The 17,873-nt window shown below is 41.9% G+C and overlaps 1 protein-coding gene across 2 annotated transcripts in view; it reads right to left on the minus strand.

Annotated features, from left to right (window-relative positions):
- Positions 1 to 5,467: 5,467 nt before the first annotated feature.
- ZBTB44 (zinc finger and BTB domain containing 44) overlaps positions 5,468 to 17,873 on the minus strand; it is a 34,244-nt gene continuing 21,838 nt past the window's right edge. Inside the window, exons 3-6 of one of the 2 annotated variants that reach the window (XM_066639562.1) lie at positions 16,315 to 16,399; positions 14,371 to 14,534; positions 13,360 to 13,660; positions 5,468 to 11,144 (exon numbers count right to left, since the gene is read on the minus strand). In XM_066639562.1, the coding sequence (XP_066495659.1) occupies positions 10,862 to 11,144; positions 13,360 to 13,660; positions 14,371 to 14,534; positions 16,315 to 16,399 (833 nt within the window). In that variant the 3' untranslated portion in view covers positions 5,468 to 10,861. The remainder of the gene's footprint in view (positions 11,145 to 13,359; positions 13,661 to 14,370; positions 14,535 to 16,314; positions 16,400 to 17,873) is intronic. The other variant, XM_066639564.1, reaches the window with a different exon arrangement.

A 17,873-nucleotide genomic window follows, 5' to 3' on the forward strand; every position in this document is an offset into this window, starting at 1 on the left:
TAGTTCCACCCAAGCTAGGCTATGCATGACATGATGTACCAGAATAGCAAATCCCTCTTCTTTTCTGTGAAGCCTTTGGCCCAGCCCCTAGTCCTGTGGTTCCCAAACTGTGCATTTGCTGGGGCATTACAGGATGCCTGCTGCCCAACAGGAAGACGACACCACTCTAAACAGCAGTTGGAGGTATGGCACGGCAGGAAAAGCTCCAGCTCGCAGTTTTCATACGCTAGGAAAAGCCCTCCCTCCAACCCCAGCCCCCTTACATGTCTTTGTAGTGGTGTTTTGGGCCTCCGAAGCTGGAAGTGACTGGAGATGATGTCATCTCCAGTCACTTCTGGAAGCTGTGCTCTATGCTTGCAGCATGGGGCAGTGGGTTTTGCAGGTCCCAACAGTTTGGGAACCACTGCCCTAGTCTCTACACTGTGCTGTAAGCAACTTGGCCTGGGTAAGTTTGCATGATGAATCATTGCATCTTCTCTTCCAGTCTTCCTCTGCATAGAAATATGTCTTGTGAATCAGTGTGGTGTGATTTGGGAGTTAGACCTGGAAGAGCGAGGCTCAGCTATGAAGCTTTCTGGGTGACCTTGGGCTGGTCACTCTCTCTCAGCCTCACCTACCTCACTTTGGTCCTCTGTTGCCCTCCTGGTGTCTCTTTTAGTTTGTAAGTTCTTTGTGGAGTCAGAGGGGGCATGACCCCCTAACATTTTGTGCTGTACTGTGCACTGCGTTCAATAGTACCTACTCTCAAAGTGGCACTTTAAGGTTTGCAGCCTTATAAAATGAGGTGGGGAACAGGATTTGCTTACAAGTCGGATTTCATTTCATTTCTTTCTAACCCCCTCCCCCCTGCGTGGGTGTGAGGGGCCTTAGATTTTGCAGCATGCTAAGTATCTCTTTCTTTAAAGCTGTTAACATGAGTTTCTACTATCAGGTATTGCTGTTTGTTCTTATGTCAGCGAAACACTTAACAAGCCGAAAGGATGTGATAACAGCGAATGATGCACAAAAGAACACTTTGGAACATGGCCAGCAAAACCAGTCAGGACTACTTGGGAATGACAAACATGTCATGCTCATTTGTTGCATGTATTTGCCCTACAACTGAAGGGGGGGTTCAAGCACTTTGTTTGATGCACATGTACTTAATTCTGACTCTCTGAGTCAAATCTTTCGAGAGGATATTCTGTCAAACGTGAATCCTGGGCCGTCCTCATCTATTTGTTACTCGGCAAGAGTCAGATTTAAAGGCTTACCTTTATGAAAATGCTCCTGCTTTACAGGGTTGCAGTAAACCTACAGGCATATAGTGACACTCAGGCTGCCTCCTGGTCAGCCTGAGCGCTTCAAAAGATGCAACCGAGCTAAACTTCCACTTCCTGCTTATTTCGGTCGTGTCTTTTGAAGTATTCAGGCTGCCAGGAGTAGCAGAAGCATTTTCACAAAGGTAAGCCTTTAAATCACATTAATGAGCATGTGGGAGGGGGTTGCACAAACCTACAGAGACAGGGGTTCCTGGTATCTGTGGTTTCTGTAACCGCGAGGGTCTCCCCCACAGATACGGGGACACACCTGTATTGAATTCAGTCATGGTTCAGTTGTTTTTTGACCTTTTGGGGACCCACCTGAAACTGACTCACAACCCACCTGGTGGGTCCCGACCCACAGTTTGAGAAACACTGATCTAGCATATAACTATAAATTGGTAAACATACCTGTGCCAACCTGCCTTCCAAGTTCTGGATGGGATAGGGAACATGTTTTGCTTGCTTTTCCATGTCCAAGCATGAACTCTCTCTCTCTCTCTCTCTCTCTCTCTCTCTCTCTCTGTGCGAGTGAGACACACACACACACACACACACACACACAGATTGTGTTTACAACAGAGTATAAGAACCCTGCATGTTTTTCCAGGCTGAATTCTTCCCTACTGCAAATAGCTGAGATAAGAGAGGGAAGGGTTGGGATAATAAGGTTATTACCCTATACATTTTACTGAGAGTGAGAGAGGAGAGAGAATTAAGAAGTGTTATTCAAAGACTATAAAAGGCAAAAGTTTGGATGAGAGTGCTGTGGAGAGTTGGCCAAGTTATTGGAAGGGGTGGGGTGGGGTGGGATGTGCCAGCAAGCGGCAGCTAGGAGCTGGCGCGTGGATTTTCACTTGCATAAATCAGGCACTTGTCTCTGATGGTCGTTTGAGCTGACAAGCCTTCAGGCTCCTTGGCAGGCCAAGCAGGGCCATGCGCGCTTGCTATGCGCTCGCAGAATAGTAAACTGTTATTGAAAAGGGGGGGGGAGGAGAAAAATCCTCCAGTATGATTTACGTGTCGCTTTGCCTGCTCTGTGGTCTTAGAACAGAACAAACTCACACATGACCAGAGCAGAAGCTGGCCAAGACTCGGCAATCTGCAGAAGAGCTGCTGAACGTGTGTTTTGGGGCTGTTGCTTTTTAATGGGAAACACACACAGCACTGGACAGGGAGCTACCTCCAACCAGGCTCAAGTCTTGGACCCAAACGTGGTTGAACAAAGCCTTAAGTGAAGTTACCCGAGGTCATGTGAACAGTGTTACCCTGGAGTTGCCTTGGCTACTGCCAACTTTTTTGAGATGGAAATTAGTACACAGGCAATTCAATCTTTGATTCGCACAGAATTCAGGTGTGGGCACATGCATGCACTTAAATCAACATTGAACATCTCGCCTTAATTACACATTTACTATAAGCCAGTTAATATGGCATTTAAGGCATGGGGGTTTATTGCTCTTCTGCTAGGAAACAACTCTTATTAAAAGTGTTAAGAGTTCCTTAAAAAGAACATTCCACTCTAATAATAATTCCCAAATGGCAAGCTAGCCGTCAGCCTAGGGTGTACCTGGTGAGTACATGCCAGTCCCTGCAGCTCCGAGCTATGCGATCCTGGGGATCACGTCACTGCCTACCCCCTGCCCCTGCTGCCTCCCTCCCCTCCCCTGCAAGGACTTCCTGCAGCTTTCAAACTCCCAGAGAGTTTGAAAACTGCAGGAGTAAGGGAACATTTGTCCTCTTATGCTGGATAAAGTTCCAGTCTGCCCAATGGGGCTGCTTGGATCTGCACCAGTGATATTACTGGTGCAAATCTGGGAAGCCCTTTGTAACGCCAGCACGCCCAGGTAGGGGGTTAGGATACAAAAAGTCCTCCAATCCTGCCTCCTTCCCAGCCCTTTCCCTTCCCTGTTTTGCCCTCCCCTCCCCTGTTACACCCCCTCACTGTCTCTGGTACTCACCTCTGCTGGGGGCCGGGGGTTTGGACTCAACACCACCTGGCCGGTGCAGTGCTTCCTGCCAGTGCAGCTGGCCCACAATCAATTGCAAAGGTCCTTTATGGCATGTAAGGAAGGCTGCAATCCTATACACATGTAGACATGCGCGTAGACATGCACATGGCTGCGCTGTAAATCTTTTGAAACAGAAAGGAACTGATCCAATTTCCATGATCCAGTGAGACCACTGCTGTTCTCAAAACAAATGCTTAGTGGAAAGCAAATGAGATGTGGTCTCTAAAGTCCCAGGTTCCCTCCCCCCCCCCCAAAAGGTTAACAGTTCTTCAAACCAGCATTTCACTAGTATTTGCGTTCACACCCCATGGAAGAAAATGTCAACCTAAACTACTTACTTGAAATTAACTAGTTTTCTTTGAAGCTTCTTTCTGTTTTTGCCCACCTCCTTCCCATCCTTTCCCTTTTCTTTAACCATACTAATTTTAAATCAGTCAACTGCAGGTTACATAACAGTTGTTTATAATTTCCGTCATGTCGACCCCACAACGAATCTGTAGTGTTCCAATGTTGCATAAAGGAAATTTTCCCTTAATTTGGGAAGAAGCAGGGGTCCATGCTTGAAGGAAACCTTTTTTTCTTTTAAAAAACCTATCTGTTATGCAATATTGTCTTTTCTCCCTCCCGCCGCTGCCCTTGGGACTTTCTTAGGCAATACATGGGCTGTTTGCATTGTTACAAAAATAGTTTTGATGGAACCATCAAAAATGAAACACTGAAGGCCAGTTCACACACGTTCCACTGTTTGCTGCGGTTACTGGATTTCCAATCAGGTATTTGTGGCAAAGGCACGCCAACACTACAACATAATACGCCCACTGGATGTGGTCTCATTGCCATCTTGACTCTCCGAGCATATATCCTGTTGCCTAGCTTTGGCACTGATGGGGCCTGCAGGCTGCAATGCATTAGCGACAACTGATTGACATGGCAGCTCACTTTTGATTGGTGCTTTTAAGGTTGGTTCCCACAAGACGGTTTCCATCTCCTCATGGCACAATCCACACGGTGAGACTTCTAACATATTGTTTTCGGTTCCCAAGTCAGGATGTGCTTCGCAAACTTCAAAACCAAGTTTACCAAATTTTTAATGTGTTCAGTACACTTCTTTTGGAGTTGTGCCAAATGTACAACTAAATTGCCTTCCAAAAAACCAAAAACAAAAAGAGCCCATGCACTTTTGATGACCATGTGAGGTTGGGAGAAGAAAGTGGAAGCCCCTATGATGCTTCGGCTACCTGCCTTTGTAGTTTACATACTGCTACTTTAGGGCCAAATCCTATCCAACTTTCCAGCCCTGGTGTAGCTGTGCCAATGGTGTGTGTGCTACATCCTGTGGTGGGAGGGTACTTATGGAGACCTCCAGAAGGTAATTTGTTCCCTTGCCTCAGATCTGCATTGCAGTTGCATCTGCGCTGGAGAGTTGGATAGGATTGGGCCCTCAGTTGTGTAACAAGAACCTGAGCCCTGACCTGACATGGGTCTAAGGACAGATCAGAGAGGAGTCAACAGTTGGGTCCACCCAAGATGGCCCCACTTCTACAGAAGTGAAAAATGGCATAATAAAAGGGGCAGGCTGCAAGCCAAGGTCAGATGGCCTAAGCATCTTCCCTTTCTCACTGCACACAGGTACAAAGGTGAAACCTGGGTCTCAAGCTGAACAAGAAGTGACACAATAAAGCAAATCTCTCCTTAATTAGTTGGTGGCAATGATTCTCGAACCTTGAGCTGTGGCTCACCAGGGAGCTATGGAAAGCAACAAGGGGAACAGCAGAATCCTTGAGAAAAACCTGCCCTATACAATGTATAGAATTGTAGCCCTAATGGGGAGCAGTGAACTGCCAGTCAAAAAGGTTTGGGAAACACTAGCCTATGGAATTACAGGCTAGCTTTGATCCATGCATGCATAAAGTTCCCCTTGCTCATAGCAGCCCCTGTCCTTACTGAAAATCCTATATACAGAGAGAACATAAGAACAGCCCCACTGGATCAGGCCATAGGCCCATCTAGTCCAGCTTCCTGTATCTCACAGCGGCCCACCAAATGCCCCAGGGAGCACACCAGATAACAAGAGAGCTCATCCTGGTGCCCTCCCTTGATTTGATGGAGATGGAGAAATAAGAGATGGAGAAATAAGGACACAGAAATAGCTGCTTACTCCATAAAACATTAATATTTTAATGAAAAATCTTAGAATCATGTTCTATCCAAAGACACTCAAAACTAGATTTTTCCTCCCTCTTAATTTTGACTTAATGGGACCAGTGGAGATTTTTTTTTTATTTTTGAAGTTTTTTTTTTTAAAGATAACAACCAGGCTAGCAAAAAAGGTACCCAATACATATTCTTCTTATATCAAACAAGCTAATATTTCAGTACAATGTAACTATACAGAATATATACATTACACAGAGAATCACAAAAGCGAACACTACAGGCTCAGAACAGATTTGAAAAAACCATGATATTCACATTGATTACAAGAACTCTAGAAATGATTGTAACAGTGAAACGGCACTTTAGTTTACAAAAAGTCACAAAAATATATATATAGCCACCAAGAACTATGGGTTCCTGAAAAATACTAATAGCCAGATATAGTATATAAAATGCAAAGTGTATTTCAACATTTAAAAAAACAAAACAAAACCCAAAAACATTTTTTTTTCCCATTTAAGTCAAACATGCCAAGTAGCTTAGCTGTGGTCAGCACAGACAAGAGAAGCTCTATGAGATGGCGGCTGGTGACTGAAGACTGGCACAGTTGAAGGGGGGGGGAGAGGGCTGCTGCTGCCGCCGTGACCCTCAACATTGCAACTCACACTTCTGACTCCAGCTTTACTCCGTATCCCCCCCCCCCAAGAATTTTACCAAAGGCCCAGACTGTACTATAAGAGTGGGCTGGGGGCACTCCCACTTCCAGTGGGTAGGCTGAAGTCAGAAAACACTGGGGACCTAAAACCAACCAACCAACCAACCCAGCACCATCTTCTTGAAGCGTCTTGGAATCCCTCCTAGAAGGCCAGGGTGCATCAGTGACGCAACCAATCCTCTGACTGAAATTCAAAGACCCACTGAAAGACTCTGATCCTGTACAAAGAATTAAAATTAAAAACATACCAGAGACTTTAATAACAAGTTATTCTTGCATTTAAAAATAGATTCCTATTGGGTTTTTTTTTAAATACATGCTCTCTTATACGGATGAGCTCTAGTATTTATTGATTTCTTATCGTACTCATGTTGTTTCCTGGCCCCATATCACTCCCCAAAGCCTTGTAAGTATGGCAGAAACACAAGCCTTGATCTAGGCAGGGACCACTTGTTCCTAATGACACTTTAGGTCAGTCACTGTAGCAACAATTTTTCGTATCCTGACAAAAGAGAGTCAGAACAAATAAGACTTGCTGTCTACACAAAGGCAACCTGGGGCAGAAATGGCCTCTCTATTATACCAAATGCCATCCGAACCATTCTATGTTCTGCAGACTCTACAAAAGAGGTGATGTTGGTAGGGAAAACAGGGTCTAGCACTCTGCTATCCCAAGGCTGGTGAAGAAAAATTTGTAACAAAACAAAAACTGGCCAAAGCCACTCTTTAAATTCTTTTTTTTTGCAAATGCATCCTTAAAAAAATACAATTTTAATCTCTTCTGGGGCCTAGGGACTACGGTTTTATAAAATATAATATATATATAATATATATATTTTGCTACACTGGCACTGGTTGCATTAAAAAAAAAAAAGATTCACATTTACACTTTTCAGGCTAAGGATAAGTGCCAAAACTAGAGCTATTCTCTAAGACTCTGCTGATGATTATGCTCTGCATTAGAGCAGCAAGTGTAAAATTGGTCAGCTTGAAAAGGAGAGGTCAAACTGACTTCTAAAAGATGCATCCAAGGGAAACAAACTATTAGCAGGTGATAGACATGGTGCTATACAAAACTGACATTCCATGTTGCAGTTTGGGAGAAACGTGCCATCTACACACACTCTCAACTGGCATTAGTAGGTGTCCTGTGTTGTATGTAAAACAGAACACAAGCACATCTTTTAAAGTCCTTGCTGAAGCCTGCAACTCCTGCTCATTCCATGGGAGGAGTTATCAGGTGCAGATATTACCCCCATTTGTGCCTCTCTTTATGGATTCCCTGTGTGGGAACAGACGCTTTCCATTCAAACACAAGTTTCTTTCCCTCACAAATCATGGCAGGAAGGGCGGTACAGTACGTCCTGATATTTGGGGCATTGTATCACGTATGTAGCTCCCATCAAGCCTCCATATGAATAACTTGGATAGTAACCATAAACCCAAAGCAAGTTGCTTCAGAGGATTCTACATCATCACTGAAACAAATACAATTTTTACTGTCTTGCACTGGAAACATCATTTAGCCCACAAAATAAATTCTTGTGATGGTGCTCTGGAAAAAACAAAATACATTTAAGCTTCATTTGATTTAAAGCAGGGATGGCCAGCCCTGAGGAACCATAAAAACGTTAGCAGCTCTCTACTTGGGGTTGTTGGTTCATTCACACTCTAAGTGAGAAGTCCAGGAGCAATGCAAAGTAGCTGAAGTCATTCTCCTGCGTGAGTTCAGGATGGATGGGTGGCTGAAAAACTAGTTACTCAGGCCTGGATAAGGGTGTTATCCTAACCAACTTTCCAGCACTGGCATAGCTGTGCCAGTGGGGTGTGTGCTGCATCCTGCAGTTGGGTGGCACTCATGGAGGCCTCCTCATAGTAAGGGAATGTTTGTTACCTCGGAGCTGCACAGCCCTTGTGTCAGTGCTGGCAAGTGGGTTAGGATTGAACCCTAAGAGTCTATTGGATAAAGAGGAGGAGGAGGAAATAATTTTCTCAAAGTTATAATTGAGAGGGGGATCAAATGCAGCTCATGGGCCACCAGTTGCCACCCCTGACTTCAAATATACTGTGTTGATATCTTACTTATTTTGCCAGCCTAAGTGCACTTATCTTGATGTTAAATTTAATTTGAATTAAGCGGAGCTGCATTTTCAAGTTAAACACAAGTCAAGGTGGTAGATATATGTTGCATTTAGACCCTGGATATATTCACCTACGGTCTCTCTGTGAATAAACAAGCAAACGTTTCCAAAAAGTGAATGGGTAAAAGCAATATAGAGAGATTTATTTCACTGGTAGGCAGCTCTATGGAGAAAGGATCTTCCTTTGATTGGAAATATTTATATGTATAGAGAAAGTTTCTCTCTGTGAAAGGGAGAATTGTGAACCAATCCTTTACTTGACTGAGATTTAAAAATACAATACTGAATACATATGAGAGGATGCGAGTTTTTTTGTACTTTGACCAAGATGGAAGCCCACAGTTCACACGAACAGTAACTATATTAATTTTAACCTTATAAAAGGACAATAAAAGTAAGCTTGAGTTCAAACACAATTTTTATGACTGTCTTCTTTTAGTGTTTATCTTATTACATTTCCAAAAAGCAGTTCATGATTTGATATCAAGTTTTAAATCTCATACAAATCTATTAATGTAGATCACCTGCTCTACATTTGCACATATCTAATGCACACTTTCAGCTAGCAAGTTATTTCTCATAGTGGGCCTTATATACTGGTAAGATGCACTGTGCAGGCAGAACAAAAGCCTTCACTGATAAGAGTTTCAACTGCATACTAGTTAAGTATGCAAAGTATGAATTTATACATAATAGATGTGCTTTTTCCACCATTCAGACATATGTTCCAAATATGATTTTGTTACACGACACATTCAGATGCCTTACCTCAATCCAATTTCACACTGCATTTATGGGAACAAAGAAATGGATACTCTAATAGTTCAGCAGAATTATTAGAATCCAAAAATCACTTAACAAATATGTCATTTTTTTTTAAGTTGACAATGGAGCTATCATATGATGTACTTCAATATGGATCCAAAATCCTGAAAATGGGGAAAGATGTTCAGAGGGGGAAATCCCTTGTTGAAAATATTGTTTTATTTAACGTTCATGGAAAGAAAAATCTATTTAACTTAGATTATCAACAGCATTTAAATTTATTCATGAAGCCCTTTCCAAGAGTAGCAGGGAAGTGACAGAAGTGGTCTCCTTAGGTTTTATGGATTTGTTATAAGCAGAAATATAACATTTCTTTGAAACTATGATTTCCACAATTTTCCACAGCCTTCAACTATTGCTGCATAAGATACCAGCTCTATTGTTTGACCTTTGAAGTTACATAATTTATTTTTCCTATCAGCCCTTTTTTATTTCATCCTCGTTTGACAATTATATGAAAGTCACTAGTATCTCATCAAACAAATCTCATTTTTTTGTTTTGTTTTTTTAAAACAACATTAGGGGAATTTTGAGACTCAAAAACATTTAGAGGTATTTGAAGCAGAGTGAACAGATAAGAATCCTTAATTTAACCCTTAATTTAAATTTCTATACAAAATTCAGAAGATGTTGGTTAAGAAAAACAACAACCCTGAAAAAGCCCTCTCACATGTTTACAACCTTTTATAAACGTGTGGGTGGAGGAAAGAACGAAATGACAAGTCTTTCAGATTATTGCTTGCTGGAGCTGTGTATGTAGCCAGAGTAATGGCTTTTATGAAACCAGCTTGGCAAGGGTATAAAAATGTTTTAGAATAGGAACATTTTATCATTGCTAACAGGCCTTTTGTAAACAAGCCCTACTGGGTTAGAAACTTGGCCTCTTAAGAGAAAATAAATTGCTTGTTTTATCTAAAACAGACTAATAAAACCGCAGTTAAGTACACACATAGATGTATAACCGCAGAACAGCACATGAATGCACAAAAGCTCATTTGCCCTTTCCAAACTCTCTTGTCGTATTTTTTTCTGCTCTTCCAAGTTGTTAAATATCACTAAGATTTCTTTAAGTACCACTTCAGAGAATGAGACCTGGATAAGGCCCTTTGCATGGGTAGTTTCTACAGAGTGGCATCCCACAAGTCAAGCTTTCCTGAGCACATTTCCCCTTGTTCCCCCAAAGCCAATCATCACCCACTTTTAAAAAACAGCGGTCCTGTAGAAATGGTTATGGTAAGCATGTCTGAGATAAGTAAGAGACCAAACTATTCCTTCTAAGCAACAATACCCAAAATGTCTACCAACACTAAATAATTTTGATGCTCGAACATGTCATTGTCAGAGCCACCAATTTCCCTTCTTTTGCTAAAAATTCTTTATAAACTGTGGTGAAAAAAACCCCTTAGTGATTTGTTCTAACTGCAGAATCAGAAACTACCAATGCAGTTTTGTGTGCTTGGCTTTTCTTTAGAAGTGCATGAGTTTCTGACAGAACCTTACTGTGCATTCAGTCTTAAAATGTTTCCACAGAAGTGACCATTTGGTCGTGAAAATAGTGTAACATCTATTGTAGTTTATGGTTTGAAACAGCATAGCTTACAAAATAAAAAGGGGTACATTCTCCCCCCCCTTCTGAACATAAATTAAAATGTACAAGACCAAAAACACAGGCACTTTCCAAAAAGACAAAAATGAAACCAAACTTTAGACTTATTCAATAGTAATAGACGAGAGCCCCGGTTTCGGGGGATCATCTCGGTTTGCCTCGGCACTTGCAATAGTCTTTGGCTGCTCTGGCATGTCTTCCTCCTTCTCTGCCAACCCACCCAGAGGCCCCAAGGGAAAAGTGCTTTCACAATTCTGAGTTGATGAGACCTGTGAAATGACAGGCATTTGAACAGAGGAGCTGCTTTCAAATCCGTGCTCTCCTAGCTCGTACTGGCCGAGGGTCTCTTCTTGTTCTTGGTTTAAGTAGTCCGGTACTAGGAAATCACTACAAGGGGGGGTCAAAGTTCAGGAGAGACTTGTTAGTGAAACATTGAATAGACTTGTCCTAACTTCAGCATTGCATAAGGGGATGAGGAGGGCTGGCTTCACAGCACAGTGCTAAGATTGTCTCAAGGACAGCAGTTCATAAGGACCAGTTTACACACTACAGCTGTTATGCGGTGGATCCTTCAAATTGCTTATGTGACATTTCCTTTTGCATACTGCGATACTCATAATTATAATGTCTCTATGTCACCACAAACCTCTCTTCAGATGTTTGTACTAGCATGGAGAAACAAGACATGCATAAATCTAAAGCAGCATCTGCATGGAGGCTGAAGCATATAAACTAACTTTAGGTTGCAAATTTTTCCTGTAAAAGTACATCAGAAGGTTATTTTGTATTTTTTTCCACCTAATGCTAGTTTCGCATTCGGGTGCAGGTTCATATTCTAACAACTCTCAAGAGAAACAAGAAATGCATGGTGCCTCACTGCATCCATAGACTATGGGTCGTGGTTCTGATCTACAGTTCGGTGACAAAAGAAGGGTTACAGAGGTTCTAAGAGGGGGATACCCAGACAATACATAGAGTTCCAGGTCATGTTTCCCCATGACTTGCTGGATTTTTCATAGTTTAAGACAGGGGTGGCCAAACGTGCTTAACATTAAGAAGCACATATGATAGACTTTGATGTTTGAGAGCCACCATATTTAAGAAGTGCTTAAATTCTTAATATATTTATTCACCATGAACATTAAACATACTTTTTTAATCCAGTGAACTCTCAGTTTATACCCAGTAAATAATTATAAAGCTTGAAAAATTTTCATTTACCTTTTATATTAACTGTGATACAAAAAGGAGCTCAGCCAAAATATTTCCACAAATCATACATTATACGTATGTCAAGCAGCCACATGTGGCACATAAGCCACTATTTGGCCACCTCAGTCTAGGAAGATTACACAATTTAATAAACAAGCCAGTTTTGTTTTTTTTACAGGGGCTTTAAACTCACTATTTCAAAATTTCTGCTCAACTTGGTGAGTGACACACTGATTTACACACTGAGAAATATCAAACTTAAACCAAAGTAAACATCAACATTTCACATTTGTGACAGATCTGGACTCAGAAACCAACAGAACATGCATACATAATTATGGTTTCAAGACACACAGAGACACAAACAGCTCCACAAAAATTCATTAAATGCTATTTGTGGCCAATGGTAAGTTGGTTATAATGAAATAATGTTCAAAGTAAATTAGAATGAAATGGAGTGAAGTAAATGCGCTAGAATAGGGGTTGGTATTTTTTTGAGCAACAGGGTCGGATGTTTGGTGATGATGTTATCACTGAACTCCCAGGTTGCCCAGCTCCCAGAAGTGACCGCACAGAGCTTGGCTTGGGATGCAAAGCAATGTGCCATGTACTGCACAGGAAATGGCAGAGCCTAGGCAGGCAAGTCTGCCATTCCCTGACTGGCGCATGGCAGTTTCACCTCCCAAGCTGAGCTCTGCATGGGCTGGATGACATTGGATAAGGGCCAGATCTGGCACACAGGCTGTAAGTTGACATCCTGTGCTCCAGAATGTTTTAAGTGTTCTTTCTGAGCATGTGCCATTCACAATAAGACAATTTCACATCCCGCTGAAAACAATGGGAGAGTTAAGCATGTGCTAAACTTTCCCCATTGGTATCAATGAGACTTTTAAAGGGACAAACTCCTCTCTGGTGTTCTTTCTTTGCAACAATGGAAGAGATGTTTCATGTCAGCTGCATTTAATCTCCCTCTCCACAGAGAAAAAGTATTTGAGCAGACTACACTTTTCACCAACCACCTAAACAGTATTTCGTTGCTTTTTGTTGCAGCTATGAGAGCAGTTATGAAAATAGAAAGGCAAGAAGGAATTATGCTTTTTGCACAGTTATAAATTCTCTTGAAGAACAAACTGGGGTGGCAGCTTAATTTAGTGAGACAGTTTGAATGCAACTTATCTTTCTGATGATCTGATATATGTATTTAAATATAGCTGACACACTCCAAAAGCAGAACAGAGATTACCATTACTGGGGATGCAGCAGCCCAACAGGCTGCAAGGAACTGGCAACCTGAGGGGGAAAGGTACTGCTACAGGCTGCGCTGAAAGCAGGAAGAGATGATTTAGGAAAAGAAGCATTTTCCCTGATAGGTTTTTGCTGTGCACCTCACCTGCTCTGGAAGTAGTTTGCTAGCTCTGACGCTTCATGGTTCAGACTCCTCAGATGAACGATTAAATTTCCAGAGTTGGTGAACATGGCGCCGCATGTTTTGCACTCGTAAATCCGAGGCTTGCGGATAATGTGCCGAGAAACCCGCATATGGTGTTTATATTCCCCGAAGGAAGTGAAAGTGGCACTACATATCTGGCACCGGAAACAGCGTTTACCTTCGTGCTTCAGGCGATGCATCTTTAGCGAATAAGCCCGGGTGAACTTTTTCCCACAACGGTCACACTGAAATGGTTTAATGCCTGTGGGAAGACAGGGAGAAAAAAATTGACTCGCCACAACTGAAAACCACTTGAGGAAACATGCCAGCTCCTGCTGAGTGTGAAGGCAGCAGTTATGTCCACTCACAAAAGCTGTAATCCGAAGCTTCTAAAAAGCGGGGAGGGAAGAGGGGGAGGAAAAAAGCACCCGCCAAGCTTTAAAATATCAGAAGCTATTTCCAGAAAGCTGAGAATATAAATCTTTGAATCAGGTGCCAAGCGGCATCTGCAGTAAGTGGGTTTTACTTCCAAGCAAGCCTGCTCAGTCGTTCAGGCTGAAGTTCTCCTTCACCTCTAAACAAAGCCTAAAGCATCTGGTGCTCCGCCTCTCCATTGCACATCTCCTAAGTTTTACCCCTGTTAAGGTAGTGGGGTAAACAGCACCACGGATATCCTCCTAAAGCAAGGTTCTATCCAGTCCCTTCCACATTATGGGCACAGGGTTCTGCATAAAGGCTAAAACGCAGCTGGAACACATTTTGGCAGACACATGCAGAAATCCTGAATTGTTTCAAACCCAGAATGACCACAGTCAACCTGCTACGCTTTGGAGATGTACAGAAGAGTTTCGGTTCTACAATCTCAGGACTCTCCTGCTTCCAGAGTCCAAAGGCTGGTTCATTCTTAGCAACATGTTCCTCAAGCTACCATGACACTTGACATTTTTGAAGTGCAACAATGAAGATCTTTACCTGAGTGGATGAGCATGTGCTGCTTTAAGTTCTGAATACGGGTGAATCGGACACCACAAGTTGGACACTGAAAAGGTCTATCAGGACCATTTGGGCTGGGTCTCTCTGTGCTACTAGTTGAAGGAGCAATATAGAGCTGGTAAGGATACTGGACGTTCTCCAATCTAAAGAGGTAAACAATCAAACAACTACTTTCAGAAGTAGATAGGCAAAAAACAAACAAAATTCAAACACACAAATAACAAGGTATAAGCTACCAATTAAGAAGTAAAAAAGTTTATTGTGCTGCATTGTATTAAAATACTCTGCAACTGGTCTTATAGTACTTGGCAAATGTGTGACAAAGGCATGAAAAGTAAAGAGTTACCAATAAATACATGTGGGTGGAAAGGTTTTTGAGATTTTTGCAGATTTCAATGTTTTCCAAAGTTAGAAGTGCAAAAAGTGGTGTTATGTGTTTATTCCAAGGGCACATTTTTATAAGTTATAATTATAAATTATAATATCTTTAAAAGTATACTAGTTAGGTGATATAGGTGGTATAGAGTCAGTAGATGCAGCCATATGCATGTACAGGTGTTAGAGAATGGTTTGTTTATTATTATTTTTTTTTACAAAAATGAGAAGTGCAGAAAGTGGTGCTGTGTATTTTAATTTTGTTATCACTGAAAAAAACCCATCTCTACCAATAAAATACTGTCACCATGAATCTGCAACTCAGCAATTACTGCAGGAAACTTTTTAGAGTCAACAAAAGTTTTTCCCCATAAAATGATGTGCATACTGTATATATCACATTTGAGAAATGTCAGTAAGATAAAGAAGGTTGCTGAGGGGATGATCTGTTTGGCCTGAGACTTGAATTTAAATTTAAATTCCCACATTAGTCTTGAATTACTCTAGGTAATTACTCAGCACGTTTTGCACAGTTGGAGCAGGAATCTGAACCCACATCTTTCTGATTAAGGCTAATGCCACATAGGCTCTAGAACAGCATCATGTATAACAAGGAGGGCTTTAACAAATTCAACCAAAATGGAAACCTATTCCATTAACAGCATGTATTAGAAACTTACAGCATGATCCTTTATGGCTGACATCTCTAATAACTGTGTTTTGGAATGGGCTTCAACAATGGCCACCTTTCTTGTGAACCATAAAGCATCCTGTGGACCTCCATGTAACTATACTCCTGTTGTTTTTGCCTGCCCAACTCAGACTGAAAGCAAAAGGAACATACCATAAGACTGAATTACCTATCTTTTGATACCTTTGGAAAACCTGAACAGTTTTTTTCCCTTTTGGAGGTTCACTACTAAGTCTGAAAAACTCTAACAAAGAGTAAGTAATAGCAACACCAAAAAGCACTTAAATGTAAACTTCTTTCTGGTTTAAGGAGAGAAACTTAGAAACATTTTAGAATGTTACTGAGCATTGTCTATTACTGCTCCTCCAAAGCATGTGATCCCTTAAGATCAGTGGTCTCCAAACTGACCTGCGGAACACCAGGATTGTAGATCTGGGCATGGCACAGCATGGCAGGGACAAAGCCTTACCATTCCACCGCGCATCCTACTGTCTTCATACCTGATCTTTGAGAAACTTGCCCTGGGAAACTGCTTCCACTGCACCCCAGAGGCTCTGCACCCTGATTTTCTGGGGGAAATGGCTGTCCAGCACAAGTTTCTACAAAGACTGGGTGTGAAGAAAGGAGGCTGTGGGGCGGAACAGTAAGGCTTCGCCACCCACACATCTGAGATGGTTATACTGTGCACCAGATCCGACTTGTGGCTGGAGTTGGGAGGCCCCTGCCTTAGACACTGACTGTACATTATTTAAAACAGAGGGTACACATGCGTACACAGCTAAATGTTCTCAGATTGCGACATGTCAGTGACAGCTCACTAGGCCTTGATGAACACTTTACGCTATGTGGGTACATACCTATCATCGTCATCTGCATGAACGTTGCCACCGGAAGTACTTTGGAGTGTTGGCAGCCCCTCAGTGACCCCTTCATCTATTGAACCTAGGTAGTCAAAGAAACAACATACATCAAGTCTGCAAGTGAAGAGGAGTAAAGGTGGGCCTTCTACATAATGTATTTCTACACTCTTTTTCTCCCCAAAACATGATTGCTCAATCATGCTGAAGTTCTTTCACAAAAATCAGCACTAGTAAAGGCTCAGAGTTCTTTGCAAACATTTCAAAATTCAGGGAAGTCCCAGGAGAGCTTAATAAATACCTCAATAGTCAAGATTGTATGACTCAAAATGACAGAACAAATTATAATCCATTTGGTTTGTTTGGAATGAGAGGATTCTTTGATGGGAATAAGATGTGCATAATTGAGGGCAGGCCTATTGCCGCAAAGCCAAATGTATGATTGCTGCATTATTTACATGTATGCCCCATATCAGAGCCCAAAGTGGCATACCATGAGGTAGTCTTCCATCCAAGCACTGACCAGACCCAGATTTCCTTAGCTTTAGTGAAGTGGCTGAATTGTGTGCTTTCAGATGAAGGCCTGGATTGTTAAAACTGACAAAGCAGTATATGCAATGCACAGAGGCTAGAGTACTCAGTAAATATTCAACCAAGAAGCAGTTACTAAAGCCCACATTCCCTCCTAACAAGTTCCTTTTCCTAACTCTGAGAATCAAAATAGCACATAGGGAATGTAGTAGCCCAATCCTCCTAAGGATTTGATAGAAGACAGTTCTGTAGTGTGGGGACAGAGACTACCTCACAAAATTTTCAACACATGGTGCTGGCGGAACTACATGTTCTTCAATGGAAAGCACATCCTGGAGGTCAGCTGACAGTTAGGGCTGCTTTGGACAGATCATGTTTGCAGTTCAATTACTGAGAATTTTAATCCTCATGTGTCTGTCTTTTCTCGTCCAAACAACCCTGGTCACCTTTCTTAAAGTGCAGAGTTGTGGCCAGTTCATGATTTAACAGTGGCTGCAATACTTTGAACATTGTTTTGAGGGTAATCCCCACTGTGCACAGCGGGACTTATGCCTCAGCAAACATGAATAAGTTTAAGCAGTGTAGTTATCCCACAAAAATGGAACAAAATCCCTAGAAAATTTAATTTTAAATCTATTACTGTATTTCAATATGTTTAAGAATATTAATTGTGAAAAATCAGAACAATTAACCTTTGATAAGATTTATACAATGGTGGTGGTCCAGAACCCAGGGCTGTCCCTCTGAAAAAAATGATTAGAATTGGCAAGATCTTTACTGCAGTGGTTGTTACTACGCTGAGGATAAGCGAGTCCCAGTGTAAGGAATTACCATTTCCTATTTTAATACTGTTTCATCTATACCTACATCATTACTATTGGGAGCACTGCCAGAGGGGTGGCCCACACAGCCCAGTAACAGCTTTGCATGCAGACACTCCCATATTCAATCCAATCCCTGGCATCTTCAGTTAAAGAATCTCAGACAGCAGGACTAGGAAAGAGCCTGTGTCCAACACCCCAGAAAAC

This window comes from Tiliqua scincoides, chromosome 11 (genome assembly GCF_035046505.1).
Source record: "Tiliqua scincoides isolate rTilSci1 chromosome 11, rTilSci1.hap2, whole genome shotgun sequence".
Classification (NCBI taxonomy): domain Eukaryota; kingdom Metazoa; phylum Chordata; class Lepidosauria; order Squamata; family Scincidae; genus Tiliqua; species Tiliqua scincoides.